Source organism: Semicossyphus pulcher, unplaced genomic scaffold, assembly GCF_022749685.1.
Source record: "Semicossyphus pulcher isolate SPU_LCO1_2020_fin unplaced genomic scaffold, fSemPul1.0.p SCAF_8, whole genome shotgun sequence".
In the NCBI taxonomy this organism is placed as follows: domain Eukaryota; kingdom Metazoa; phylum Chordata; class Actinopteri; order Labriformes; family Labridae; genus Semicossyphus; species Semicossyphus pulcher.
Window position 1 is genome coordinate 11760612 of NW_027211759.1, and position 26024 is coordinate 11786635.

The window sequence follows — 26024 nt, forward strand, 5'->3', positions numbered from 1 at the left end:
TAGTTTGTGTAATAATAAAAGTGTTTCCAGAACTTCAGTTTTTCACGGGTTGATCAGACTGTTTGTTTGGAAAAAACAAACAAACTACTCATTTGCATTTTTAACTCACTTACTGAACAGGACCCCCTTGTGGGCAAAGATCAGTAGCGCAGATACTATGTCTTATCTTCCAGTGTGCAGCAGGATATCTAACTACAATAAATGCAACCTTTAGGGAAGGGTCAGGGCAGGTTTGTAAAAAATACTATACCCCACACATACGTAGATAACCATGAAATCATAGACTAACATAGCCTGACACTGACAGTGATTTATTGCTACAGACATTGATTTTAGAGCATTAAAAAGAACGTGCTAGCTTTCCACTGGCATCTTAGCTTTAGTGTGTCACTTGGCCGTGATATTGCGTAAGAAAATCAAACTTTAACTCAAGTGATGACCGAGATTTCCACATTGAGAGGTAAATTTTAGGAAGTGATGTGCTGATTATTCATTCCTAGCCAATGGTGTCGGGCCACGATTTTCGGGTATTGACTTATGTTGAAGAATCTGATAGGACAACATGTACTGAAGACTCTGCTGTGATTGGTCGAAGGTTGTGCGTGGTGCGCAGCCATTGGTCGGTTGTCACGGGTTAAAGAGAGTGGGCTCTTTTGGTGGCAGAGGTAGCTTGTCAGTCTCTCTTGTAAAGGCAGTGCTGCCTGCACTGATATCCCGGCTTTTGTCTCAGGAGCAAAAGACACACGTCTTCTCAAAATGAAACGAGTTTGGTTTGTAGGTCTTCTCTTCGCACTCTTAGCCTTTGGTGAGTAACGGAAAGAGCTGCTATCTCTTTTCTCTTTTATTACTCAACATTTAAGCTAACATTAGCCAGTAAGCTAGCGTTTGTGCTTAGTCCCTGCTCATTCATGACTACAGCCTTCATACATTCGCAGTTTCAAAGCTTCATTTGGACATTTCTTAATGATAGACAATATGGTTAATTTGGCGTTAGCACATTTCTTGGAGCAAATCATTTTTTTCCCAGTATGCCTTTCATGAAGTTTCTGCTAGAACTCAACAGCACGTTAAAGCTGTCTTGTGCTAGCTAACATCTTAATTGAAAAGTCGTCTGTGTTGCATGCATTTAAGTCCTTATTCTCGCTAAGAAAAAGGCAGCCTGCCTAAGGTTACACCTAACGTGATTTGATCACATCTTTACTGAGCTCCATTCTTAAATGAAATGGTCTTAAAGGATGTAGATTTCTTGATATTCTCCTGCAGCAAATGGTTAGTACGATTATTTAACATTGAACCACTTTTTGTCACTTGGCAGCTGCTGTAAAGGCGGAGGATGAAGTTGACGTCGATGGGACAGTAGTGGAGGATCTTGGAAAAAGCAGAGATGGCTCCAGAACAGATGATGAGGTGGTGCAGAGGTGGGTGTCACTTATAATTAAATTTGCCTGTGTGTCGTGCTCACTGTTTGTTACTATAAGGGGAGGTCGACTAAACCTTGCACAAGGTCAACATAACCGAGCTTATGCACACAAACGCTCATAGCAGCACTTGAATTGCAGTGGTGGCAAAGCTTTGCAAGGTTTACCACACCTCCCTCATTACGAGCAGGGAATCCTGTGTGTCTTGGATGATCCCCTGAGAGGAGAACAGATTTACATGTTTGTTAACACCTGTGATTTGTTGTTGTGCACCCCCTGGCCTGACCTCACCTGCGTGTGCATATGTCTGTCCTCAGAGAGGAGGAAGCCATCCAGCTGGATGGATTGAATGCAGCTCAGATCAAGGAACTCAGAGAAAAGTCTGAAAAACATGTTTTCCAGGCTGAAGTCAACAGAATGATGAAGCTGATTATTAACTCTCTCTACAAGAACAAGGAGGTGAGCAGGAGTTACAGCATTGAGATGTTATATCATATACATTTCTTTGGATTTACATGTTTGGTGTGCAGGTCAGATTTAAGCAAAGAACACAGAGGTCACAATTCTTTCATAAGTCCTGTGCTAAATAATGGCAATAAAAATAAGTGTCATAATGAAGTATTATAATTTTTATATTGTATATTTATATTACTTCAGACAGCTTTTCCCTCCTTTAACAAACAACCCCTGGCACATTTATATCTAATTATCATCTAATGCAATGCCTTACAATAGAAGTATCTAACAGTAGCTGCAAAATGTTATGTCATCCAGTTTTCCAAAAAGATTCAGCCACTCTGTATTTAAATAATGAACATGAAATATTAGCTGCCTCTTACTGAAGAAACTAGGTAACTTCATGTACATGTGCGGGTGTCATCCAAGCACTTGCTGTTTGAGATCTGGGGGAGGGAGTGAGTCAGTGGATCTGCTGTTTGGACTGTGTCCCGCGGCAACTTCAACATTTCAGTATCATCATGATTACCAGGGACATGGCAGAGTCTTATACATCATTCAGCTGTCAGCATTGAGACATTTTAATGTCTTTCCTTCTCATCGTATTCTTATGTGTGTTCTCTTTCAGATCTTCCTCAGGGAGCTGATTTCCAACTCCTCAGATGCTCTGGACAAGATCCGCTTGTTGTCTCTGACCAATGAGGACGCAATGGCCGCCAATGAAGAGCTGACCATCAAAATAAAAGTATGCAGAATTTGGCAGTCTTTATTAGTAATGTTAATAGTTGTTGCTCTGTTGGTAACTTCACTGTAATGTCTCTCTCTAGTCTGATAAGGAGAAGAACATGCTGCACATCACTGACACCGGTGTTGGAATGACCAAAGACGAGCTGGTGAGGAACTTGGGCACCATCGCCAAGTCCGGCACCAGCGAGTTCTTAAACAAGATGACAGAGATGCAGGCTGAGGACCAGTCAACCTCAGAACTGATTGGCCAGTTCGGTGTGGGTTTCTACTCTGCTTTCCTTGTTGCCGACAAAGTCATCGTGACATCTAAACACAACAATGGCACCCAGCACATCTGGGAGTCGGACTCTAACCAGTTCTCTGTCATCGAAGACCCCCGCGGAGACACACTGGGCAGAGGAACCACCATCACGTGGGTTCACATTAGTTTTTATTCACCTTGATTGCAATTTTAGCTACTTATTATTCTTAATGATAAACTACTGCTAAAATAGTATTGAGTTTGAATTAAAATCCTCTCCATCTTTTCTCTCCCCTCAGATTGGTCATGAAAGAAGAGGCCTCTGACTACCTGGAGCTGGAGACCATCAAGAACCTTGTCAGGAAATACTCTCAGTTCATCAACTTCCCCATCTACGTTTGGGCCAGCAAGGTGAGAACTCAAGATGCTCCCTTCCACACTTTGACTCATCCTTGATCCTACTGCAGGTATACTATGAAACTGAAGAATACTGAAACTAACAAATGGCTGTTGCATCATTTCTTCCAGACTGAGACAGTTGAAGAGCCAATCGAGGAAGATGCTGAGGCGACAGAGGAACCAGAGAAGGAGGCTGCTGAAGACGACGTGGAGGTAGAGGAAGAGGAGGAGGACAAAGACAAGCCTAAGACAAAGAAGGTAGGAGCTTCATTCAGAGGTGGGAGATAATGACCAACATAAAACAATTAACAGTTAAGTAATGTTGTTTTAAAACATTTTTTTTCCTAGACTAAAATATATACAGATAAATATATAATCTTTCACTAATTAGAGAGCTCAGTCTGTTAAAGATTTAGGTAAAAATTAACTTGGAACATTCGGACTTTCAACTTTGGTTTAGCCTGAGAATTTAACAATGTCAATTTATGGGGAGTAAGAAATATACCAGTACTAAGTTGAGCTTTTTAAAAATACCTCATTAGATTTGGAGTTATTGTTTTAACATGAATATAATTAAACATTTTTGTATCTTATTTGTTGTAGGTTGAGAAGACCGTGTGGGACTGGGAGCTGATGAATGACATCAAGCCCATCTGGCAGAGACCAGCTAAGGAGGTCGAAGAGGACGAGTACACAGCTTTCTACAAGACCTTCTCTAAGGTAGGCACCTGGACAGTCACGCTTTGACAGACAGCCTTGTAGATTGTGTTGCTTCCTTGAAGAATTTAATCTCATCATTTCCAACCACGTGTCCGTCTTTAACAGGACACAGACGACCCTCTGGCCCACATCCACTTCATGGCTGAGGGTGAGGTTACCTTCAAGTCCATCCTGTTCGTGCCCACTTCAGCTCCCCGCGGAATGTTTGACGAGTACGGCTCCAAGAAGAACGACTTCATCAAGGTGAGTTCTGCGAGCAGGATTCGGAAGCCTTTTTCGGGGATTTTTGTGCTTTTAGAAATATATTAAGGAGTCAACCCGATCTAAAGCAATGACTTTCATTCACAGCTGTTTGTGAGGAGAGTTTTCATCACAGACGACTTCAACGACATGATGCCCAAGTACCTGAACTTCATCAGGGGAGTGGTGAGTGACCTCTTCTAACTCTAGTGGAGACAGACTAATGTTCTCATATGAACTGCTCGTTCTTTTCCTGCACTAGGATTAATATCCTTTTTATTTTTTTTGCTAGGTTGACTCTGATGACCTTCCCCTGAACGTGTCCAGAGAGACTCTGCAGCAGCACAAACTGCTCAAGGTGGGCTTCACATCCAGCATTTATAAAACACAAACCATTTGTTATTGTGTCCGTCACATGAGTTTTTATAGTTTGACATTTATTCATCATTTAGTCTATAAAGTATCTGAGTGAGCTGAAATGCTTTACATAAAAGAAAGGGAAGAGAGGACAAAGTATATGTTAAAGGGTAGGAATAAGGAATTTTAAACTTACAGGGAAAGAACTGAAGATGTAATACCTATATTCCCTCTGCTCAGGTTATCCGCAAGAAGCTGGTGCGTAAGACTTTGGACATGATCAAGAAGATCGCAGAGGATCAGTACAACGAGAAGTTCTGGAAGGAGTTTGGAACCAACATCAAGCTGGGCGTCATCGAGGATCACTCCAACAGGACCCGTCTGGCCAAACTGCTCCGCTTCCAGACCTCCAACAGCGAAACAATCCTGGCCAGCCTGGAGGAGTATGTGGAGCGCATGAAGGAGAAGCAGGACAAGATCTACTTCATGGCTGGAACCAGCAGGAAGGAGGTGAGTGGATGTTTTGTTTAGTCTTTTAAATGTTTAATAATGTTTAAAGCAACTGTCATACAAGCTATTTAATATATCATTTATAGCCTAGCATTAATCATCTGCTCTGTTTTCCCTCTGCAGGCTGAGTCTTCTCCCTTCGTTGAGAAGCTGCTGAAGAAGGGCTACGAGGTGATCTACCTGACAGAGCCCGTGGACGAGTACTGCATCCAGGCTCTGCCCGAGTTTGATGGAAAACGCTTCCAGAACGTTGCAAAGGAGGGCGTCAAATTTGACGAGAGTGAGAAAGCAAAGGAGAAGAGGGAGACCCTGGAGAAGGAGTACGAACCTCTCACCACTTGGCTGAAGGACAAGGCCCTGAAGGACAAGGTAGAGAGCTGATTATTTTTGAAATATGCATGACATGGGAAAATAAACAGCAGCCACTTAAGTGATAAAATTATGCTGCGGCTGCTAAGTTGTCTATTCCGTCAGTTACGTTATTTGACTTGCTGCCGTCTCTCCCGCAGATTGAGAAGGCCATCCTCTCTCAGAGGCTCACCAACTCCCCCTGCGCTCTGGTTGCCAGTCAGTACGGCTGGTCAGGAAACATGGAGAGAATCATGAAGGCACAGGCTTACCAGACAGGAAAAGACATTTCCACAAAGTGAGTAATGATCCTGTCATTTTCAGCAATGATAACGCTTATCACGTTTGTAAAATGCTAATTCAGATCATGTTGTGGGCTGTCTGACTGTTTACTGATCCTCTATGGCAATTTCCCATTTTCTCTCCTCTTCAGTTATTACGCCAGCCAGAAGAAAACATTAGAAATCAACCCCAAACATCCCCTCATCAAACAGATGCTGAACAGAGTCAATGTAAGTCGGACTCCTGTCATTTCATACATTTATATTTTTTAAATACAAGCAATCAGAAGAGATACTAAACAGTTTCTTCTCCTTCTTGTCCTTCAGGGTGATGCTGAGGACCAGACTGCATCAGATCTGGCTGTGGTTCTGTTTGAGACAGCCACGCTGCGCTCAGGCTACCAGCTGGCTGACACAAAGGCTTATGGAGACAGGATAGAGCGCATGCTCCGACTCAGCATGAACGTAGCTCTGGACGAGCAGGCGAGTCACCACCAGCTGCCACACACCTATTAGTCAGGACACATTTGCATAGAGAATGTTTCAGTTTCAGTGAACACATTCGTTACTCTAACATTAAACTATTTATGTGTTAGAAATAGTTCCACTTCCTTTCTTGTAGTGTGGCCTTTGCAAACACGTTTAGCACCCTTTAGATGGTCTATTTCAAGTGTGTTATTTCAGTGATGGTTGAAGATTGTAGATGTCTTATGTTAAAAACGATGTGACTGTGTAACAGATTGAAGAAGAGCCAGAGGAGGAGCCAGAAGAGCCGGCAGAGGAGGAGGAGGACGACTCTGAAGATAAAGAGGAAGTAGTAGATGATGAGGATGATGATGAAGAATCGGTGAGAACACTTTACACGTGTAGAGTTAAACGTTCAAATGCTGGGATATTTGCTCTTACTAACTTTGATTTTGTTCCCTTACAGACAAAAACAGACAAAGACGAACTGTGAAGCACTTAATAACGAGCGTGTAACAACGGAGCTGGGAACGGATTCGAGTCTCGTCCCGGCTCCACCGTGGTCGACGTTATCCTGGGTGGGGTCCCTGGGTTGGGGTTTTTTAATGCGAGCATTGTTTGTTTTTGTTTTTTGTTTTTTTTTATCACATTCCTCATGACTGTAAATTTGTTAATATTTAACTGACCTGTTTATGGAAAGATGCGATCCTGTCTCTCGATCGAATAAATGTTTCCTGGAAAATGGACATACTGTGTCTGTGTGGTGCTATCAGAGGTACGTTGTTCTGAGTGAGATTGAAAGAGGAAAAAAGCCTCATGCTGTGTTGGTTAAGTAGACAACCGCCTGCAGTGTTGTGTCTGAATGACAAAAAACATGGGATAGATGCTTAATGGAAAAGGCTTTTAACCAAGTAAAATTTGCATTTGTGCAAATGCAAGTGAGGTTCATTGGCAGCCGTGACGGGTACAAAGCAGTGTCGACCAAAAAACTTAAACAGGCCAAATCAAAATGTTCTGAATGTAAAAATACTGTAAAACTAATTAATATGCCAAAACTGAGAAAAGAAGCTTGAGCTTCTGTTAAACCACCTCAGCCTTGAGGCTTAAAGTGAACTTCAGATACATGGGATTCAATGCCCTGCACAGCTTGGACAGTCGTTTCACATGTATCATTGAGGTAAAACCTTGAATCCAATGCCATCACATTTCTAGCATATCAAAGTTTTAGACACAACTACGTCCTCAAACTGCAATAGAGTAATAATTAAGGACCTCCATTACTCTATTTACTGTGTAAACTGTGAACACATTTAGCCTGGATGTATTTGTACTGTGAATGCTGATCAGTATTACCCATGGTACCATGCTAGTACTGTCTCCCCTACCTGCTGATTCACTGCGGCACAAATCGCTCTGCACCTGATGATCACTTAGACAAAAGCATGTATGCAATTTTAGTTTAAAGGAATTGTCAGTACATTTTTATCATGTGTTTTTCTGTTTCTCAGCATTGCAAACTCAAGGAAAAATACCAAACATGTTATCAGGAGGACAACGCTGAGCATTGGCTGTCTTCACTGCATCCAGAGGTCTACATGTAAGGCCAGAGCAACTGTATGTCTTCAATGAGCAGTTTTACTGAGCTCGCTACAGTTCAATAGTACTCTTTCTTTTATTTATAGGAAGGGAAACAAAATCAATACCTTGTTCAATGGAGAGACAGTCAATCCAGGTCAGAGTCACTGTGTACTAAAAACTGATAGAACTGTTGGATGTCAGTGTTTGACTGTTTTTACTGTTTGCCAGGCAAATAAGTGTGCCAATACAAGTACGGGTTAGAATGAATGTGTTGGAAGGACAATCCCTCCACATGATCGAGTAGCAGGAATACGGGCTCAATCACTCACTGTGAAGAAACTGATCACAGACCAGAAGGCTTCATAAAGTCCAAAAATCAGCTTTTATAGTAGAAATACAAAGTCCATTCATCTGTCATCAGTGCCGCAAAACAAAGTGATTACATTAATATAATATCAATATCAGCATCAGTTGGTAATGCTTCAGTGACAACTGCATGTTTGACATGCTATCAGCCACATGTGTTTGTAGTTTGTTAAGAACTGTGAGATCTGATAATATTATTATAAGGGCTGATTTCTACAGCGTTTAGGAACCTCAGCAGGAAACAGTTTATTTCACTTCAAAGCATCCATTACAAAACACAATAAGAAATCAGAGATCGCATACTTGCGAAACTATTTCACACATTTTATTTTAAATGCATCAATAAAAATGCATTACTAATCCATGCCCAGCAGGGGGCATTGTCACCCACATGTTGAGGATATGAAAGGCACACGTCAGATGTGTAAATGCAAGGCAGCAACTACACCCAGTTTATAAGGGACAACTAGCTAACAGTAACGCAGCTTAAAAACAGCCTGGAAAACATTTCTATTCATTCATTCATTACATAGCAAAAGGCCAAATACATGACCAGTTTAGTTTTAAGAAATCGGTACAAAGCATAAAGTATCTGACAGAATGCTGTGTCTTTAGAGCAGTCATCATACATACTTTTTGTTTTTCAGTGACGGTGAATAGAGTAAATAATCTTTTTTAACCCACACTAGTTATTTATCTTACCTGGGCATAAAGACTGTGAGTAGCAAGAAGGAAATATGTGACACAAATACTCAGCTCAGTTCAAACATTTGAACCATAAGAAGCTTAAACAAAGCACTTCAAACATTCGTTAAAGAGGCAATCATAAAAAGGCTGTAGGTCTAGTGAAGAACAATCCTCTTCACTGTCTTCGCAGTCATATGTGTATTTTTATTGTTTTATAGCAACTACTGAAAAATAAGGAAACACTAAGGATGATGTGGTAGATGTGTCTGTGTACGTTCCCCTGTCAACACATTTCCTTTGGCTGTATTAAGAATGGGCCGAGCTGTGGCACACAAGATGAGTGGATTCAAACATCTGATTTTTTAAAACCAAATATAAATTTGGAGAAGTTGCACTGCTACCGAAAAGGATTTTGATACTTATTATAGATATTACACTTATAGAACCCTGGGCTAGTCTCACGCGTTTTATGCTTTCCTGTGGCTTTGGTGACTAAATGACAGTGTCACCACTAAAATATCTTTTAAAAGTTACTGTAGTTTAAGTTGCATTTTAGCTTGACCTCACACTGCTTGTCTTTAGCTGCAGGTGGCAGAACGTATACATGTCAAGAAAGGCTGGCTACATATGAAGAAACAAACTGATTATTCATGTATTTGTGATTCAGGATTTCTTGCAGTACCATTGCGTTAGCTTTAGCTACCTACTAAACTGAGTGTGTATTCATATCTGTCATCTTATATTCAAATACTGTAGATTGACTCTTGTAGTACGTGCACCTTGTAGTGTACTAATACCACAGCTGTGAGCTCCTGTAGTGTGCTGAGCAGCACTAAGCTGTAACAATATTCAGGATCTACGGTTCAGAGAGCAGAGCTGCATCTTCTCCGCTAACAACTGTCCTCTTACAGTAGACACCATCATGGGGGGTTGTATGGTGCACATCCAAATAAAACCCCCACTTGGTGATCAGCTCCCAGCCCGGAGTCTTGACTGGCCAGTTGAAGAGCGAGCAGCAGTGTTTGCATGGGTGAAAAAATGTTGTTCCTTCTTAACAAACACTGACAGATGTGGGCCACAGCAGGGGGAGGGGTCTGGAAACATGGCAGATAACGGTTGTGCTCTTGTGGTAGTTTTTTTTCTTTACCTCAAGTGACTCCCTTCTGCTAACCTGTAGAATTATTCCCTAGTGTCTGTTTGCTCTCTAACATCAAATTCCAACATGATAATATCCACAATATGGCACCAAAAAGGAGTTTTTTTTGCACATGTCTCAGCAGTCTCAGCTCATCTAATCAACTCTAGTATTTCTTCTCTAGCTAAATGTGTGTTTTGAACATGCAGTTTTCTCTTCCTCCCTTATTGACTGTGTTGTGTTTAAAGTTGAGAACTGCAAAGTGAAAGTGAAAGTTCCCACTTTGACAGGTTAAAGGGCACATGTGATTCTAACAAATTATATTTTCTTCTGCTGTGATTTATGTCAGAAACATATTTCAGTATTTTCATATCCTGAATAATTACAACATTTGTCAAATCTTATAAGGACAAGATTTTTTTATTTTGTTTTTTCTTCAGGTCCTGAAGTTATTTACCTGGAGTCATAATGTTCCAAACTGTCCCATGACATTTCAGATTTATTAATTGATTTAATTCATAATTTCACTCCCTATGGAAGAAGAAATATGGTCTAACTGCTGCTGCTATTAAAGGGACAGTCACTCTATAATGAGTCTTTGTCTTAAAGCTATTCATTAGGTTATGAATGTAAGTAATAATTCAAATTAAGAAAAACAGTTTTTCACTGTTTTGTTTCTGTAAATGATGGATAATCACAAATATATTTCCCATTTTGTTATTATAGTCCATTTGTATCTTGAGAGTTGTTATAGCTTTTTATGCTAATAAGATATTTCTATTATCTATAAATGCCAATTTCTATTATTATTTTTTTCAATTTTTTTTTAGGTGATTTCAGGCCTTGTGAATAAACAAAGATATAAGAGGAATATGGCTGTAAAATACTAAATTATACACTTACTCGTGGACCGCAGACATAACATGGACATCAGTTTCCCCCTCTCATCTCTCTCAGTGTAAATCTGTGTCTGTCTGAAACACCGGAGGGTCTCTCTGCCATCGTTTGTATCTCGCGACAGACTGCAGCTTGTGCTGCTCATACGCAATCCCTGGATAGGTGGTTGCCATGGTTTCCTGGGTCACATGCGTGGGTTTCCTGTAGCAGAAGCAGCAGAAGATGCTCGGACCAAAAACCCAGAGCCATTTTCATTGAAGAAAAGCGACAGGATCCGCTGTGGAGGGCTTGTTGACTGGGTGGCCTGGATTCTCACACCCGTCTGCTCATTTCGGCTTATTTGTCTCACTCTCAGCTGTTAGCTTTTGATTCTTTCAAATTCGCAGCAAACCGGTTTAGTCCACATCCATAGACTGATATCAGGAATGAGTATAGAAATTCCTGAAGGACTGACGGAGCTGTTACAGAGCTTTACCGTGGAAGTGTTGAGGAATCAGCCCAGGGATTTGCTCGAGTTTGCGTTGCAGTACTTCACCCAGCTGAAGGAGAGAGAGAGCAAAGAGGCCTCGTTTGGCAATGACCAAAATTCGGCCCCGAGACCTGGAAAAGCGGTCAATTTCATTGACGAAGCCATGCAGATCGACTCGGAAAACGGAGAGGAGGAGGACGACGATGACGAGGAATTCATAGGTAGGCGTATGGATTACTGTACGTCTGAAAAGATGTAGAAATATGAGCGTGTGTCTCTGTGTGCTAACGTGGGAGAGAATAAGGAGCACACTGGGCGCAGTGATGCTCCGGAGCTGCACCTTGCATCCACCATGTCTCTGTCATTTGCCAAATATGGTCACCGAGGCTGAATGATGTCCATGAACGCGCCCTCGTCTTCATCTGTGCATATTCATTTTGTGAAAAACAGCAGCTGCAGGGGGGAAAAGGGGGTCTGTGTGTTTTTCAGATATACTCTCCACCTCTAGGTCATTTGAATATTTTCAGTTTCACGTGCAGGCCTGCTGGGCCTAACCTCATTATGTAGCAAAAATATCACAAAGCAGCTAAAGGTAGAAAGCTGTGCTGTGATGTTAGCAGTGCAAAATAGTGATTATACCGCCCTGTACCTTCTGGACGTGGTCATCTTTTACACAATGGCCGGTGCAGTTTTGCCATCATGTGCAGCAAGCAGAGCTCTGACACTGCATCCCAATGAGTGCTGGGTCTGCAGGGTTAGCTGCAATGCTCTCATGAAGAGAAAAACACAGCTTTAAACCAACTGCTGTTGTATTTTTGTGCCTTGCATTTATGATATTCCAATTAACCCCCTTTGCTAACACTAGCTAGCAGCGTTTTAATGGATGAGACTAATGTATATTTCATTGCCTGCTTTTGTTTTGGCGCTTGGCACTTTGGCACTACTTTGTTTCTCATTTAAATTTGATTCAAAGAGGCTAACGCACTTCAAAGCAGCTGTCCGTATTCAGGTGTCACCTAAATGAATATGGATCCTTAATGAGCTCAGGGCTGGGTGCTGCTACACATGTACTATAGATGTAGAAGCAATAATTCAGACACCCCTACTGTAAGAGAGATTACCTCTATGGTGATGAAATGTAACATGTTGATATGATGATATATTGTTTTTCTTTTGCAGCCCCGGTTATAAACAGATTCATCAGACGAGCATCAGGTGAGTTAAAGCCTGTTCTGTCAAGAGGAAACTCTGGCTGCTGTCAGTGCTGGAAACATATCAGACTTTTACTGAGGCAACACATTAAATAAGCACCTTTACACGCTTTATTGAAACATTTTTTCATCTGTCTCCAGCTTATTTTAACAGTACTGATTTATTTGAGTTTGTCGAACCACTCCAGGCTGTCTGGAGCCTGTTTAATGTCAGTAAGTGACGTGGGTGGAAGATCAAGTACTACTACTAACAATAACCTAATGTTAAAGCTCTAGTGAGGAGTTTTGCACTGGTTATGAAACAGACTGAAATTAATTCTGATGACTTTATATGACCTACAAAAACAAAAAGACCATCAGCGACAAGATTGATTATCTCTATATAGTTATTTTTAAGGCCTGAGACCGCTGACAGGGGGTAGGTGTCAGACGAAGTGATGAACTGCCTTTGTTTACATTTTCCAGGGTAAAAATGTAAAGTAAGTGATACTGTATGACTGTTAAAGAAAGCAGGATGAGATTTTTTTTGTTAAAAACCACCACTTAAGCACGTACAGTAGAAAATCAGCAGAGATAAGAGGTACGACTTTGTCCACAGGGGTCGCAAAATCAACACAAACTTAAAGTTCCTCACAGCTGTAATGTTAAGGTTATATGTTCACAATAATTACAGCTGTTTGAGGACTGATATCTGCCTGTTTGGCTGTCTGGATGGAAAGTGTGAGCAAGAATTAAGTGGAACTTAAAGCATACGTCACCTTTTATCACTTCAGGCGGGAAATATAGGCCTATATCACCTACATCAACTACAGGACACTATTATGTCAGCAATTTTTCGACATTTTAAATTAAAATATAAAACATTTTTGCGACTCAATATTAAAGAAAAGTCAGATATAACTACTGTTTCTTGCCTTTAACATACAGGAATGAAATGTTGCTAGAGTGTCACCATGTTCTTCGCATCTCCCTAAAGCCTTACACTACATACGACAAAAGATTGTTTATTAAAAGATTTATTGCATCCCTGGGACTTGGCTTTCGTTGTGGATGAAGGCTATGTTTCTGTTTAGATTGAACATGAAGCTTTATTCTTTAACATTAGAGAAACAAAGTTCTTTCCAAAGGCTCTGTCTTTCACACATGGTATGGCAGAAATTCGATAGATTGGTAAGTTCTTGTCTGGTAGTGAGTGTGAAGTTCATTAATTTTTGGATCTCCATCATGCAGTGTGTGCTGAAGCATTCAATCCTGATGAAGATGAGGAGGAAAAAGAGCCATGGGTAAACTGTGATTTATACCAGAAATAATCTTGTCTGTCTATTGAGGTTGATGTTTGCAAGCAGTATCAATTCTATCTCTGATTATGAATCAAACTTTAACAATATAAACACTTCTGTATGTACTAAAACAAAGCTGTTATTCTATTTGCAGGTCACCCACCCAAAAACTGATGAGCAGAGACAGAGACTACAGGAAGCATGTAGGGACATTCTTCTGTTCAAGAATTTGGATCCAGTGAGTGAATTATTCTACAGGCACTTTGTACTCGTCTGATTTCTGCTCGGCCATCTTTAAAATCACACAAAGGAAGACGTGGCTGGAGGCCAGCAGCTTTTTGCCACAGCTCAGTGCACTCTGCAGGATTTTAAAGATGCTTGTTTGTTAGTACACACTGGCTGAATTCTGTGTGAGTGTTTATCATATGGTTTTTATATAAATGTGTTTGATATTTCTCACCATCACAGGAACAGATGTCTCAGGTGCTGGATGCCATTTTTGAGAAGTTCTGCACCGAAGGGGAGCACATCATTGATCAAGATGATGATGGGGACAACTTTTATGTGATTGAAAGGTGATATTTCATGTCACTGTCACATATGTGAACGATCAGATCATTGTTACTGCATATAAAAGCCCTTTGGAAATGTATATACAGTCAAAATAATCTGTAAAAACAATGTGTCATGTTGACTAAGGATTTCTCTGATTCTTCCTCCAGTGGGATGTTTAACATTTTCGTGAAGGTTGATGGCGCGGACAAGCTTGTAGGCTGCTATGACAACCGAGGCAGCTTTGGAGAACTGGCATTGATGTACAACACCCCCAGGGCAGCCACAATAATTGCCACCTCGCCTGGAGCCCTTTGGTGCCTAGTGAGTAAACCATTAAAGCCTCATGTAAGAGCACAGTTGGCTCCCTGCTCAGGTTGTTCAACACGCTGTGCTGCCAGTTATGATGATTTACAGTAAATATCCAGGTGGTGTGTGTGTGTGTGTGTGTGGCTGTGTTGGTACCTGGTAGCATAGGTGAGATCATGTCTGGCTAAGATAACATTTTATAGAAACAAAAATAGAATATTGAAGCTCAAAACGTGCAAACTGAATATGAAAGAAATATAGCAGAAACAGGCCTATTAGAAAATGCTTGTGTCCCCTTCAGAGAGCTGAGCTGTCAGATCAGTTCAGACACACAGGGTTAGAGTTGTCTGTTTTTGTAAGGGTGCACCTCAGATGAGCTAGAGTAGGTGAGTACTCCAGCGCTCATAGATTATCAAAACGAGTGGTGTTTTTGTTAAAGAAAATCAAACTATTTAATACATTTCAGCTTGAATAGCTGCAGCGATATTCAGTTGCTTCTCTGTCTGTGCAGCAGCTTGTTTATTAATGACTCAGTGAGGGTCGTGTCCTTAAACTGTGGGTAACAGCTTTGTTATGTCATCTGTGTGCAGACTGGGCAGGTTACAGCTGTATCCCCTCTTGAACTGCTGGTGTGTGTTTGAGTTTGTGAACAAGCAGCTGGTCCTGTTCAACCAACTATCCCCTGCTGAAGGGCCTCTGAGAAAACAGTAGTCTATAGCAGGAGCTTTGATTACAGTCAGATTTAAGCGTAGGATTAAAGTTGTTTACAATTACCTCTTTGGCTGGAGCTGACTCTGCTAAAAGCTTTATAACAAGGTTGGAGCCATGTTTGCTTGTTGCTTGATGGGTGGGAAAACATTTCTTCTCCAGCTAGAGAGCGACCTCAGCAGCTGCCTACGTTTCCTTCAGTATAGTATGAAACCATCTACCTCTCCATGTTGTTATCTAATATATTGCTGGCTATTTTATTGGTCTAAACTGTACGACATTCAGCTAAAAGACAAACAGCTGAGAGATTTATCACTGAAGGCCGCAGGATGACATGAGCACATGGGTGCTGCTACTTCTGAATTCTGAGTAGGGTCACAATTTTCTGGGAACTATTTGTTACTTAAAATCTGGTTTACAGCGACCCCTACTGCGAAATGTTCGGTGAAAGGGGGCCAGACTGTAGGAAAAGTAAAGGAATAGTAATAAGTATTACATTAACGCACACTGGACTTTTATATTGTCTGTACACTGCACTATCTTTAATTTGGTACTGTAAGCTTTTTGCTCTCACCAAATTCCTGCACATCTGTACAGTTTTTAATGACACCTGTTGTACATATTTTGTATTATATGTATTGCTTTTTATATTTTTATTCTTATTATATTGAAGTCTTTTACCTATTTTTATTTTAGTTAGTTCTAAGTTAATTGTTCTGCACCAAAATCACCAAAACAAATGCCTTGTATGTGTAAACCTACTTGGCAATAAACCCAGATTCTGATTCTTCTGACTTTAAAAGAGGGAAAACAGACTTTATGGGAAAGTGTATGTAAATGTAAAAAGCTTTGATATAGTTAGACTTACATACATTACTTTTTACAAATACATATACTAGCACTCAACCAATATGGGTTATGGTTTTAGGGGTTCAAACTCACTTATTAGCAATACAGCGGCTGGAATTGTGTGATTTTTCGGCTTTTGGCTCAAATGAAAATAGACTTTTTTTATTTAAGATACGTTTTTTTTTGTTTTTGCCTTTATTTATAGGACAGCTGAAGAGAGACAGGAAATGTGGGGAGAGTAGTGGGGGTGACATGCAAGCCTGGGATCAGTGCATGGAGGGCTGTAGCCTCTGTATACGGAACCTGCTCTACCAACTGAGCTAAACCAGCGCCCCAAAAATAAACATTTTTAAATATAGATTGTGCAACAGTTTGTCACCGATATGACAAGTAGAGTCCGATATAGGGTTTTACCTCAAGTTACAATTTTGCAGTCAATGTTGTCAATTTTTGAGCTGGAAAAAAACAATTTTTATCTGTATGACATTATCAAGGTAACATTTTCATACATTGTAGTGCAATTCTAGTGCCAAAATCAGTCAATAGATATATTTATCAGGCTCTAATATAAACATTAATACAACAATACAGGTGGACAGGATTACTCTGTCTGTAAACCTGAATGTTTCTCTCTTCTTTAACTCTTTGTTTCAGGATCGTCTGACATTCAGGAGGATCATCGTGAAGAACAATGCCAAGAAGAGGAAGCTGTATGAGGCGTTCATTGAAACGTTACCACTGCTTACGTCATTAGAGGTTAATATTAGCTTTGCTTTCCATCTCTGAGAAAGTGCAGAATGCTTTAACACCATAATCAAACACATGTCCTGTCATCCACAGCTCTCAGAGAGAATGAAGGTAGTAGATGTACTATCCACCAAGGTGTTCGGTGATACACAGCAGATTATTGCTCAGGTGATGAATCTGTTTTCTAGTCTTTTTATTTTCTTATTGAATTAAGCATAAATCAACACTTAAATTACAATGACATTATTTCTTTTTATTACAGGGTGATTTAGCAGATTGCTTCTACATTGTTGAGTCTGGCCAAGTTAGAATCACCATGACAAGAAGCAGGGTAAGTGTGCCCAGTCTACTCTTCATTTTTAAGCCTTCTGACTTGTTTTGTTGTGTTTTCCGGTACCTTCCGTGTCTTATTGTGCTTTTCTTTATTCCCAGACGAAAAAAGACCAGGAGGAGGAGGAGTTGGATATCGCCACATGCTCTCGGGGCCAATATTTTGGGGAGTTGGCGCTCGTCACAAACAAGCCAAGAGCTGCGTCTGCCTACGCTGTGGGGAGCGTCAAATGCCTGGGTACAATTTTTGCCATTTTATGATCAATTGTATATCCGTCCTGCATGTAAATTCCCTACTATATACCATTTAATATTTTATACTCCTTGAACTCTGACTCTTTTTTTGTCAGTGTTGGACGTAAAAGCCTTCGAGAGATTGCTGGGCCCGTGCATGGACATCATGAAGAGAAACATTGCTAACTATGAGGAGCAGCTGGTGACCCTGTTTGGAAGTAGCACTCCGATTGAGCAACAAAGTGCATGAGATGGCTCCAATGGACCATGAATTGATGGATGAAAACAAAATTTCCCCCTTATCACTCAAACAGCTTTTCTAACAAGAAATGTGAATATCCACTACAGCATTTGTGTGTCAGATAAATAAGTCAGCCCCATTATGAGACAAGGTACATTTTAGGAGAGTTTGCCACGTGTTATAAGCCGAAGCAGAGTTCTTTAAAGCTTGGTAAAATTAGATTTCTCACTTTAAAAATGTAAGTGTACGTTTTACTTTTAAGTGTCTGAAACATTAATCGTTTGTCTATTGAACACCTTTGTTTACTCTCACTTTTTTCTGCAGTGTTATAGTAACACCTACAGTATTATATTGTTTGTAAATTTCTAAAAATTGTCAAAATCAGATGCCAAAGCTAATTATTGATGGATTATTGTGAACAAATATTTCACATTCTCTTGTCTTTTTTTGGCAAGAGCACCCACACTCTCACCCTGAGGTGCACTGCTACAAGAGTGCCAACGTGAGTGAGGAGAGACAATTTGCAAAGGAAGTCGATTTGATTCTGTGTTTGAATAACATCTTTCAGATTTTGATCTCATCAGAATGTAGACTTGGCAGTACTTTAACATTTTTGCTAACTATATTTTTGTTTATCATAGGATTTAACCCGATGAGTTCATGTTCAGAAACTGTACATCATTGTTGGTAAGTGTTTGTGGCTGTTAGCCTAATACTATGCTTTTGCAAAAAAGAAAAAAGAAAACTTCAGAAAGATAGCTGATAGTTTTGTAAGAATATACAACACATTGCTGTACAATTTCAAAATGAGTATTTACTGTTATTATATAGGCCCACCTTTAATTTGATAAGTTACCCCACTAGACTTTAGTCATTATTGGCAATGTCTTGAGATAATTGCTTTTCCTGTGATTTAATGTAAAATCTAAGTCATATTGTTTTTGTGTCGGTGAAACATATGTTATGATTATGACATCCATTATTGCTGCCTACCTCTGCCAACAACTTATTCTGTTTGGAAACACATATTCTGATGTTCCCTTGCAACAGGAATCTAAAGTGGGTCTTCTATCGATCTCTTCTCTTTCTCTGTTTAAAATAATAATGAAGTAATCTGTATTTCTGTAAGCTGGATAAAGCTGGTTTACTGTTCTGGATTTATTTCCCCCCTTTGTGCAAGTAGTACTGGTCGTTTTTGAAGGCAAACACTTAAACTGGCTGAAAGTACTGTATGTTTCACTTTTCATGTCAATAAAGAACCTTTTTATATTTACTTGTCACATTTCTTACAGAACAGGAATTGCACACTTTCAAAGCTATTCATTCATTTTTCAGTTGCCCATTCATTCGCAGTCATTCATTTGTTCTTCCGCTAGATTTTGTATAAGAAGGTTAAAGCAATGCTTCAATAACACGGACAAATTTAAATAATCTACAAAGCTACGTGAGTAACTATTTCTTGCTGTAGTAGCAACATTGCTAATAAAAAAAATAACCATGCATTGTTCCTGCTATTGCCAATCAGCTGTTACTGGGTAGTAACAGGCATGCACTTTCATCCAATGATAAGATAATCAACAAACTAGGCCCCGCCCTCTTTATTTTTCTCGACAATATAAACCAATAGCATGCACGGATTCTTGTTTTTGACGTTCTTTCCCGCCAATAGGAGACATTCTCAGAAACGATTCATTCCCACCCCTCGAGTGAATGCCAGAGAGTTTCTTGATGGCGACAGGTTTGGTAAGTGGGAAGTTAAATACTTTTTTTCGAATAAAACAATAGTTTAAACTAATTTTTAACTTGTGCGTTTTTTGATCCGTGACTTTGCGCTTCTAATCTGTTGTTTTATTTGGGATGTCACGCGTTGGTTTGATATCAAAAGACAGATTTTGCTCGACAGTGTTTTTTTCACTGCGAGGCTTGTTGTTTTGATGATAACTTACCCATCCGACTGCAGTTTTGTGTATCACAGCAAGTCTTTCATCTCGTAAAATCTGCGCTGATTCGCATGAAAATGTCGTTTAAAGGCTTCTAGTGGTTTTCGTGTCATTCATTTTAAAAGGGGCAAAGAGGTTGCGTCATGCCTCAACTTGTTGACATTCTTTTGTTTACAGTGTTAGACCCGAAAGCCTCTGGGTTGAAATGAAGACACTTCAACTGCTTTTATGGTGTGGGAGAACAGTAGGCCTGGCCTTCAAATTGTCCTTTTGTACACGATAGTACTTTCGAAACGTTTTATTAAGGGTATGTTATTCGTATATCCGCGTTTACGAAGTCGAAGCAACGGTTTGTCAAAGCGCGCAGCGAACGTTGATCGGTTGTCAGAACGCAAACGATCGTTAGTTCTTCCTTTTTAACTGGTTCATTTGATGTTCAGTGCTTCATTTATGTTTTTCAACGTTTTTTCTTCTAATTTACTTGCCTCCTATGAGAACATATTTTCAAATGAGTAAAAATATCATATTCTGTCATTCATACTCTTTGACATATTTTTAAACACCGTGTTTTCGAGCCCCTATAGGTCACTTTTCCAAACGAAATTCTACTATTTAACACTTTTGCTACGCAGTTATGAATGAATGAGCTCTGGTACGCATGCGCCAAACCCTATTAAGTTTATAAACAAGGCCTCCACGCAGCTGGTCACATGACTAGTCACCGAGGTATAATGTGTCGATTCAGAGACAAAGGATCCCCGAAAGACTGTCTCCCCTATCCATTATGTTTATGTAATACATCACATCTCCGAGCAATGATTAAATACCTCATGTTGTATTTTCTATTTGCTGTGGTGTGACATAATTCACAGCTTATGTGCATTATTATGTTTTTTTGTATTCCATGGATAACTTCATTGTCTTAGTGAAATCATATTCCCACTCTGTCTACCACAACAATTCAGTCATAGGTATGCATTAAAAACAATTTTCATTCATTCTGAATGGTTATTGCAAAAAACTGAATGCAGCAGCTTCACCCTTGTTTTTGAAAGCTAATGTTTTATACTTTTTTTTGGCCTAAAACCAGATGATGTGGCAGAATATGATGATGAAAGCTGAGTGAACTCACCCGTTAACAGAAAGAGGAAACAGCAGAACATTGTGAGAATGGACGAGTCTTTTGATCCACTCAAGTGTAACGAGGACCTCCCTTCCTCACCTGGGTGCCACATGGATTATGGTAAAATGCTAAATCAGCAAGAAAGCATCTCCTACATTTAAGAAAACTGAGTTTTGTTGAATTTAGTAATTGTGAATGCTACTGTCAACCTGTCCCCAGATGATATGCCAGAGTTGCAGGAGGTGGAAGAGGACCAGCGGTCTCCGGGGTTATTTCAGGTCGGAGCAGGAGTCTCTCACCAGGAGCTCAGCTGCTCCCCCCGCACCAATTGGCTCACTGAGCTGGCTAACATTGCCACCAGTCCTCAGAGCCCCCTGTTGAAGAACGCCCCACATAAGAGGTTTGTACAGATATTAAGTAGCATGAAAGTCAGTTTAGTCTAAAGAGAACAAATGCATGTGAAACTAAGGCAACGAGAAGTTGACAACGTATATAGTTACACCAACAGACATGTTATAATGCATTAATTCAATAATCCATGATCCATTGTGAAAATATTGAACATATCCCCATTGCTAACAGATGCTTTTATTTTGAAATTCCCATGGCACTAAAGTTAGGGTCAGTCCTGTCCCAATTGTATTGAATTAGCATATGGTACCATTTTGTATTCATCACAGGCCCCTGAATAAATCGAACCGAAATATTATAAAGGCAGATTTTAAAGGCAAATATCAGGATGACATTCACATATCACTATATTTGCACTGATGACGGTGATGTACAGTATATATAATGTGAATGACATTTCAATCTTTTCCAGATCATCCCCAGTCCACATCTTTGGCAACAGTAACAGTTTACATTCCTACGCTCGGCCCCCGTTAGCCAGTAGCGCGCCCACCACGTTCAGAGGCCACCTCAGGGAGCGCAGGCGTGTCAGGGTAACCTTTCTCTTCCAATATCAAGAATCATCCATTCATATAAACCCAGTGAATATTTCCCTGTAACTGTATAATAATCTTAACTGAAATGGTTTAATTTACTGATGTAAGATGTCTTTTATCACAACAGGCCAGCAGTGAGTCTGAGTCTGGTGTTTTCTCGATGTCCTCATCGTTTTCTGATGATGAAGACATGGCCTGGTCTCACTCTTGGCCCTCCACAGCCTGGCATTGCTTCCTTAAAGGTGCGTACATGCTGTACACACACAACAGACACTTCCACATCCACACTCACGTCATCTGTTTTGGACAAAAGCTGTAGATATGAAGCTTCTTCCCTTTATCATCATGAGCATTAATTACAACATTTGTAAAGAAATTCTGACCTCGGGTGTCAAGACAGCAGTACTGCATCCAATTTTCAGCATTCTCTGATCAGTATCAACACATCTGCTCATGCATCATGTAACAGTGTTTCATTGACATTCAGGAACCCGCCTGCGCTTCCATCGAGGTCCTAACGTGGAGTGGCAAGAGGCCGATGAACTCGGGGATTCTGACGATGACTCAGATGAGGAAACCATGATGCCGTCCTCCTCCTCTCTGAAGGTAGAAAACATATTCTTTTGAGTGTAGTGTGTTTTTAAATATTTCTAAATAATCAGCTATACTCTGAAATGCTGTGTACACATTATGGTTGGATGCATTGCTGGCTAAATGGGTGCATGAGTCCAGTTTGGTGTGATGTAAAAAGACATGTAATGGCTCATAATGTCCACAAGGGGGCATGCAGGCTAACAGTAGAGATACAGGAAGTGAGTACCTGGGTGGATGAATGAGATTTGAAATGCATTACATCCTTGTAGATTTGTAGTGATAGTTCCATTTAGCATTACATTACATTAGGTTGTTTGTACACCCATGTGGTGAGTTCAACATCTTGCTGATGAGTAACGCTTCCTTTTATTGGCCTCTTGCTTCATTAACAGAGATACGGTTCAGAGGGGCTGAAGTTGGTGAGCCATGAGGAGACGGTATCTTTTGGCAAGGCGGTTCTTAAACTGACCTTTGACCCCGGCTCACCCGATGATGGCCTTTTAACAGCGGAATGCCGACTGGATCACCCATTTTTGGTCAAAAATAAAGGTATAGTAAGATCTTTAAAACTATTCTTTGATCATTCATTTTCAGCTGGTTTGTTTTTTGTTTAAATAGAAAGTGTTTTGATCAAAATAACCTGTAACTTACCATCTGTGTTTCTCAGGGTGGTCTTCCTTTTATCCGAGCCTTACTGTGGTGCACCATGGGATCCCGTGCTATGAGATGCAGTTGGGCGATGTGTGTCTGCCACCAAACCACCCAGATGCTATTAACTGCGATGACTCAGTCGTCTTTGACACTTTCAGAAGGTACATTAGTAGAAGTACTGGAATCTTGCTTTGGGTATTAAAAAGACTTAAAAGTAGGTATTAACAATATTTTATTAACAACGCATCAAATTACAATGTGATAAAGAGTCTTATCACCTCTATCTGCAGCTTGTCTCAACTTCAGGGAGCTTCAAAGCAATAGATAGATAGATGGACTTAATCCCTGAGGGGAAATTGGGTTGTAGTGGCAGTTTATTAAACATTACAATGAGGTTTTATTCATCATTGTTCATCAGTCTAGGCTGCAACTTTTCTAATTTGGTTTATCACTCTCATAATGCTGTTTAAAGCATCAACAGGAAGCTGTTTCAGTAAAGAAATCCACTGTTTATTACTTTCTCAGCCTCACATTGCCAGATATTTTTACGCCAGAGTGGAGCTGCAGATTTTTGGTAATAATAGAAATAATGAAGCCCCCCTTTCATGTTGTCTTTTGATACATTGTTTGCATATACTTTCAAAAAACATGATCTTCAGTACGAGTCATCCAGATGACATTTGTGTTGAGCATGAACAAACGCTCCAAAGATGCATCCCCTCACATTTAATTTCATAGTATTACATGACAAGGTGAATTTGTCAGACACACACTAGAAAGAACTTAGTTGCAGAAAGAAAACAGCAGATTAGATCAACAAACTATTGACGTTCTTGCCTTTCTCCTACAGTTACGACTTCACCCCACTAGACTCCTCAGCGGTGTACGTTCTCAGCAGCATGGCTCGTCAGCGCAGGACCTCCCTGTCCAGTGGGGGTGCCGTCAGTCCAGACTGTGATAAACTGGAGCGCTCCAGCTCCCCACAATCCTCCACAAATAAATCAAACAGGAGCCACACCTCAGGGACAGCCAGTGGTGCCACGCCCATAAAATGCAAGCGGCCAATGAATGCCTTCATGCTCTTTGCCAAGAAGTACAGAGTGGAGTACACACAGATGTATCCTGGGAAGGACAACAGGTACGCAGAAGTCAATGAGATCCAGTGCTATTATTCAAACTATCATTCATTTGGCTGCCTTTTTACTCCACGGTCTGCCCTGAGAGAGAATGTTCCAATACGGGTAATTACTGGATTGGCTCCTGTGTAAACACTTTTTGTGTTGAATGTTATTAAGTGGACCAGGCGAGAGTGTCAAGCCAAGAGCTACAGATTCAAAGCGCATGACATGTAAGAGTTTGTAGTTTAAGACATGTCCTAGCTCAAGGGACCGGTGCCAAAACCTTTAAAATGAAATTGTTTTAATTATAAAGACCACCATTTTTTTTCACTTTGTCTAATTTTCCTCAAAAACTAAATAAAAGCAACAAATTTAGACAGATCCTCTTAAGACAAAAGAGTCAAAAAGGTCTTATCTCTAACTTCTAGAGCCATCAGTGTCATCCTGGGTGACAAGTGGAAGAAGATGAAGAATGAGGAGAGGAGGATGTACACCATGGAGGCCAAGGCTCTGGCTGAGGAGCAGAAACGACTCAACCCAGACTGCTGGAAGCGCAAAAGAACCAACTCAGTAAGGACCAACGTCACTGAGCTACAACAACAACAATATCCATTACATATACATACATAACATACAGCTCATGTCCTCTTTTAACAGGGTTCCCAGCAGTCCTAGATAATCCCCCAGAATCCTCAGCTGTTGGTGTTTTGGCATGGAGAGGTGCCGGACAGAGTCTGATGGACCGCTTGATGCCTCTTTGCTCTCCTGTATTCTCAAGACTCGACTGTGATGCTGAATTCACTCGCTTTTTTTTTGTAACCTTGAAACATTATTAGAGGAAAAAAACAGAATTATGAACTATAAACAAACCATGTAATCTAGTCACTAACAGTGCATATATTTTCTTATACCTTTAACGTCAAAGATGTCTTATTCCCCTGAAATGAGAACGAACCTTGTCAGTTATTTCAGGTCATTTCATATTCACTGTTGGAGAATGAGAGCCTGTGGTGCTATGCTTCAGAGTAGACGGAGCAGTAAACAACGAGTGTCTATTTATAATTGTAAAAAGGGGAATTTCAGAGCTTTTTCACACAACCGTTCACATAGATTATATTTGTACCATTCAATATATTGCACAGATGAGTAACCCTTTCATACATTTTTCATACAGTATATATTCTGCAGATGAACTATGGCCAAACGTTTGACATACTTCCCTGCCAAGTCTTTACAGTGATGTTTCCCCCGACCACCCGGCCATATGACGAGGCGGCTGCAGCATGTGGTGGTGGGTTTACACTCAGTCACACAGCACTTCAGGCCTTCACTGTAAGTGTTTGTTTCTTATGCACTTTATATAAATATGTAATCTAATCCTATACAGCCATTGTATACTGATGGAAACTTTTTGTATAATACTGCTTGTATCTTGATAGTTATCTGTTTGACACAATCATGGCCCAGTAGCCATGTTCTGCTTTCAGGTTGCCACTGAATTTTAAGTGCTTTGTTCATAATGTACAGGTTTCACAGCCCCAACAACCTCTTGCACAAAATATCCTTGTATCATATTATAAATAATTTTTTAAACTTGCATCTCATCCAAGTGTTTGCTTCTTTATTTCATAAACTGTAATCACCACCTGTGGGATGTTTGGCTTTGTGTTTGAGTACGTGCGTATGTGTGTTTTTCTTCTCTTCTTAGAATTGAATTCTTATCTCCCTCATGTAAACAAGTGTGTGTCCCTAAATTACACGCTATGCCAGGCACATTTTCTCTCAAGAGCTCTCTGTATCCACTGATCTAAACGCCCCAGCTAGTAAAGCCTGTTGTCTCCAGGTAACAACACAGGTAAAGTGTGCTTTTTATTCT

General features: G+C 40.3%; 2 protein-coding genes across 3 annotated transcripts; both read left to right on the forward strand.

Annotated features, from left to right (window-relative positions):
* Positions 1 to 675: 675 nt before the first annotated feature.
* Positions 676 to 19042, forward strand: hsp90b1 (heat shock protein 90, beta (grp94), member 1). 2 transcript variants are annotated; one of them, XM_069686152.1, is made up of 28 exons: positions 676 to 805; positions 1316 to 1418; positions 1736 to 1877; positions 2503 to 2619; positions 2702 to 3033; positions 3162 to 3273; positions 3391 to 3519; positions 3865 to 3981; positions 4087 to 4224; positions 4330 to 4407; positions 4514 to 4579; positions 4819 to 5088; positions 5212 to 5457; positions 5598 to 5734; positions 5870 to 5948; positions 6045 to 6204; positions 6488 to 6564; positions 11232 to 11535; positions 12494 to 12529; positions 13756 to 13808; positions 13960 to 14043; positions 14274 to 14380; positions 14528 to 14681; positions 16878 to 16979; positions 17064 to 17138; positions 17233 to 17301; positions 17403 to 17538; positions 17651 to 19042. In XM_069686152.1, exons 1-28 carry the CDS (start codon positions 757 to 759, stop codon positions 17782 to 17784), a joined length of 3606 nt encoding a protein of 1201 aa, XP_069542253.1. In that variant the 5' UTR covers positions 676 to 756; the 3' UTR covers positions 17785 to 19042. The 2 variants fall into 2 exon arrangements, with proteins under 2 accessions (XP_069542253.1, XP_069542254.1); XM_069686153.1 differs by lacking the exons at positions 11232 to 11535; positions 12494 to 12529; positions 13756 to 13808; ... (6 more) ...; positions 17403 to 17538; positions 17651 to 19042 and adding an exon at positions 6649 to 6928 and having other exon boundaries at positions 6045 to 6200; positions 6457 to 6564.
* Positions 19043 to 19478: 436 nt separating this feature from the next.
* LOC138612961 (HMG box-containing protein 1-like) lies at positions 19479 to 25744 on the forward strand. The gene is made up of 11 exons (XM_069686502.1): positions 19479 to 19518; positions 20806 to 20958; positions 21058 to 21238; positions 21662 to 21782; positions 21913 to 22027; positions 22273 to 22391; positions 22772 to 22928; positions 23047 to 23191; positions 23881 to 24168; positions 24577 to 24718; positions 24806 to 25744. Exons 2-11 carry the CDS (start codon positions 20886 to 20888, stop codon positions 24821 to 24823), a joined length of 1359 nt encoding a protein of 452 aa, XP_069542603.1. The 5' UTR covers positions 19479 to 19518; positions 20806 to 20885; the 3' UTR covers positions 24824 to 25744.
* The last annotated feature ends 280 nt before the right edge of the window (positions 25745 to 26024 follow it).

Bases quoted from the DNA above. Each gene is read 5' to 3' on its own strand.
- hsp90b1 (XM_069686152.1), top strand. From the start codon at position 757: ATGAAACGAGTTTGGTTTGTAGGTCTTCTCTTCGCACTCTTAGCCTTT. The intron at 1,419-1,735 runs GTGGGTGTCACT...GTCTGTCCTCAG, and splicing joins GATGATGAGGTGGTGCAGAG to AGAGGAGGAAGCCATCCAGC. The intron at 14,044-14,273 runs GTGAGTGAATTA...TCACCATCACAG, and splicing joins TGTTCAAGAATTTGGATCCA to GAACAGATGTCTCAGGTGCT.
- LOC138612961 (XM_069686502.1), top strand. From the start codon at position 20,886: ATGGACGAGTCTTTTGATCCACTCAAGTGTAACGAGGACCTCCCTTCC. The intron at 20,959-21,057 runs GTAAAATGCTAA...ACCTGTCCCCAG, and splicing joins TGGGTGCCACATGGATTATG to ATGATATGCCAGAGTTGCAG. The intron at 24,169-24,576 runs GTACGCAGAAGT...TCTAACTTCTAG, and splicing joins TATCCTGGGAAGGACAACAG to AGCCATCAGTGTCATCCTGG.